Below are 1,371 nucleotides of genomic sequence, written 5' to 3' on the forward strand. Positions count from 1 at the left end.
GTGATTGGTGATGAGTTTTGTTGTTCTAAAAAGCCCAAGACTGCAATGTTTGGAATATTTTCTGTGAAAATTTTGGTTTCAAAATGTAATCTTTAATCTCCTTGCAAATGTATGTACCAAAGAACAGCTCTGAATTTTCAGAAATGAGACAAAGGAATTCACACGTATAGTACCAAGTGATCTATGCGTCATACAGAAGTTTGCAACGTTGGGTAGGCTATATGATAATAACGTTAATGACCCGCCTGTTCCTCGGTGTACATGGTGTCATAACGCCTGGTCCTTTGCTATAACCACCGAATAAAACCCACCTCGTTCGCTTTGCTTACTCGGTGGTTTTATTCGGTGGTTATAGCAAAGGACCAGGCGTTATAACACCATATACACCTCGGGGCGGGTCATTAACCCTTAATTCGCAGATAAACATACTTGGCGTAAATGCAGCAAATGTGAAAAGGAAAGGCCTACAAGCATAAACGGAATATCGAGACCGGAAGTTCCACTGAAGTACCATACAGAGCCGTTATGGGAACATAATCTTATTGTTTCTTCGTCTTACCAACCTTGTAACATACTAAATATCATTGAGATCAACCAAGACTTTTCGATTTATGCTGTCCACTTTAAACAGACAAGCACAAAAAACTTAAACATAACCTTCTGGGTGAAGTTTTAAGAAATATTGTATTGTAGTTTTTACACGTCATGCACAAAATCTGTACTCACCGAAACGTTCCCAACCCAGTAGAGTGGGAACTGTACGGTGTAGGTACCATTACAATGGTCAGTAACGTGACCGGCACTACTGGCCTGTAGCGAACGGTCACAGCTGACCAGTCTGGTGTGGAAAAAGTCTCCTCCGTACGGCTTCGGCCTTCTTTTCTTGTCTATTGCCACCACCTTGACGGTAAGGACGTCTCCTTTGCGATACAGACGGTCCCTGTTTAAGACGACAACCTCCGTGTAGGTTGGGTAAGTAGTCTGGTCAAAGTGAAGAGACTGGTTGAGGAGGCAAGGTTGCTCCAGGTCGCGGCGTTTCGACATCAGCGGATTTAGAACGTCCTGAGGGTCTGTAGAGTACTGGTCCCAGGTCATAAATCGTTGATAAGGAAACAGCCATGTCTACATGACATTCGGAGAACAACAAGGTTTTGTTACTTTTATTTTATCATACTTATCTAATTGTGTTGTTGTGATGTAGGCGGTCTCTGTTCAATGCGGCTATATTTACCTCCATAATTTTTTTATTATTATTGTGTATGTGTGTGTGTGTGTGTGTGTGTCTGTCTGTCTGTGTCTTTCCGAATATTTGTGGTCATCATAGCTTAAGAGCCTCTTGATGGACCCGAGGGTCATTTGAAGAAAAAGGGC

At 42.3% G+C, this 1,371-nt stretch overlaps 1 protein-coding gene across 1 annotated transcript in view; it reads right to left on the reverse strand.

Moving 5' to 3' along the window:
* Nucleotides 1-1,044, reverse strand: part of LOC118403430 (NXPE family member 3-like) — a 4,731-nt gene extending 3,687 nt beyond the window's left edge. Inside the window, exon 1 of the mRNA XM_035802143.1 lies at nt 727-1,044. Within this exon, the coding sequence (XP_035658036.1) occupies nt 727-1,044 (318 nt within the window). The remainder of the gene's footprint in view (nt 1-726) is intronic.
* Between the last annotated feature and the right edge of the window lie 327 nt (nt 1,045-1,371).

Source organism: Branchiostoma floridae, chromosome 16, assembly GCF_000003815.2.
Source record: "Branchiostoma floridae strain S238N-H82 chromosome 16, Bfl_VNyyK, whole genome shotgun sequence".
In the NCBI taxonomy this organism is placed as follows: Eukaryota; Metazoa; Chordata; class Leptocardii; order Amphioxiformes; family Branchiostomatidae; genus Branchiostoma; species Branchiostoma floridae.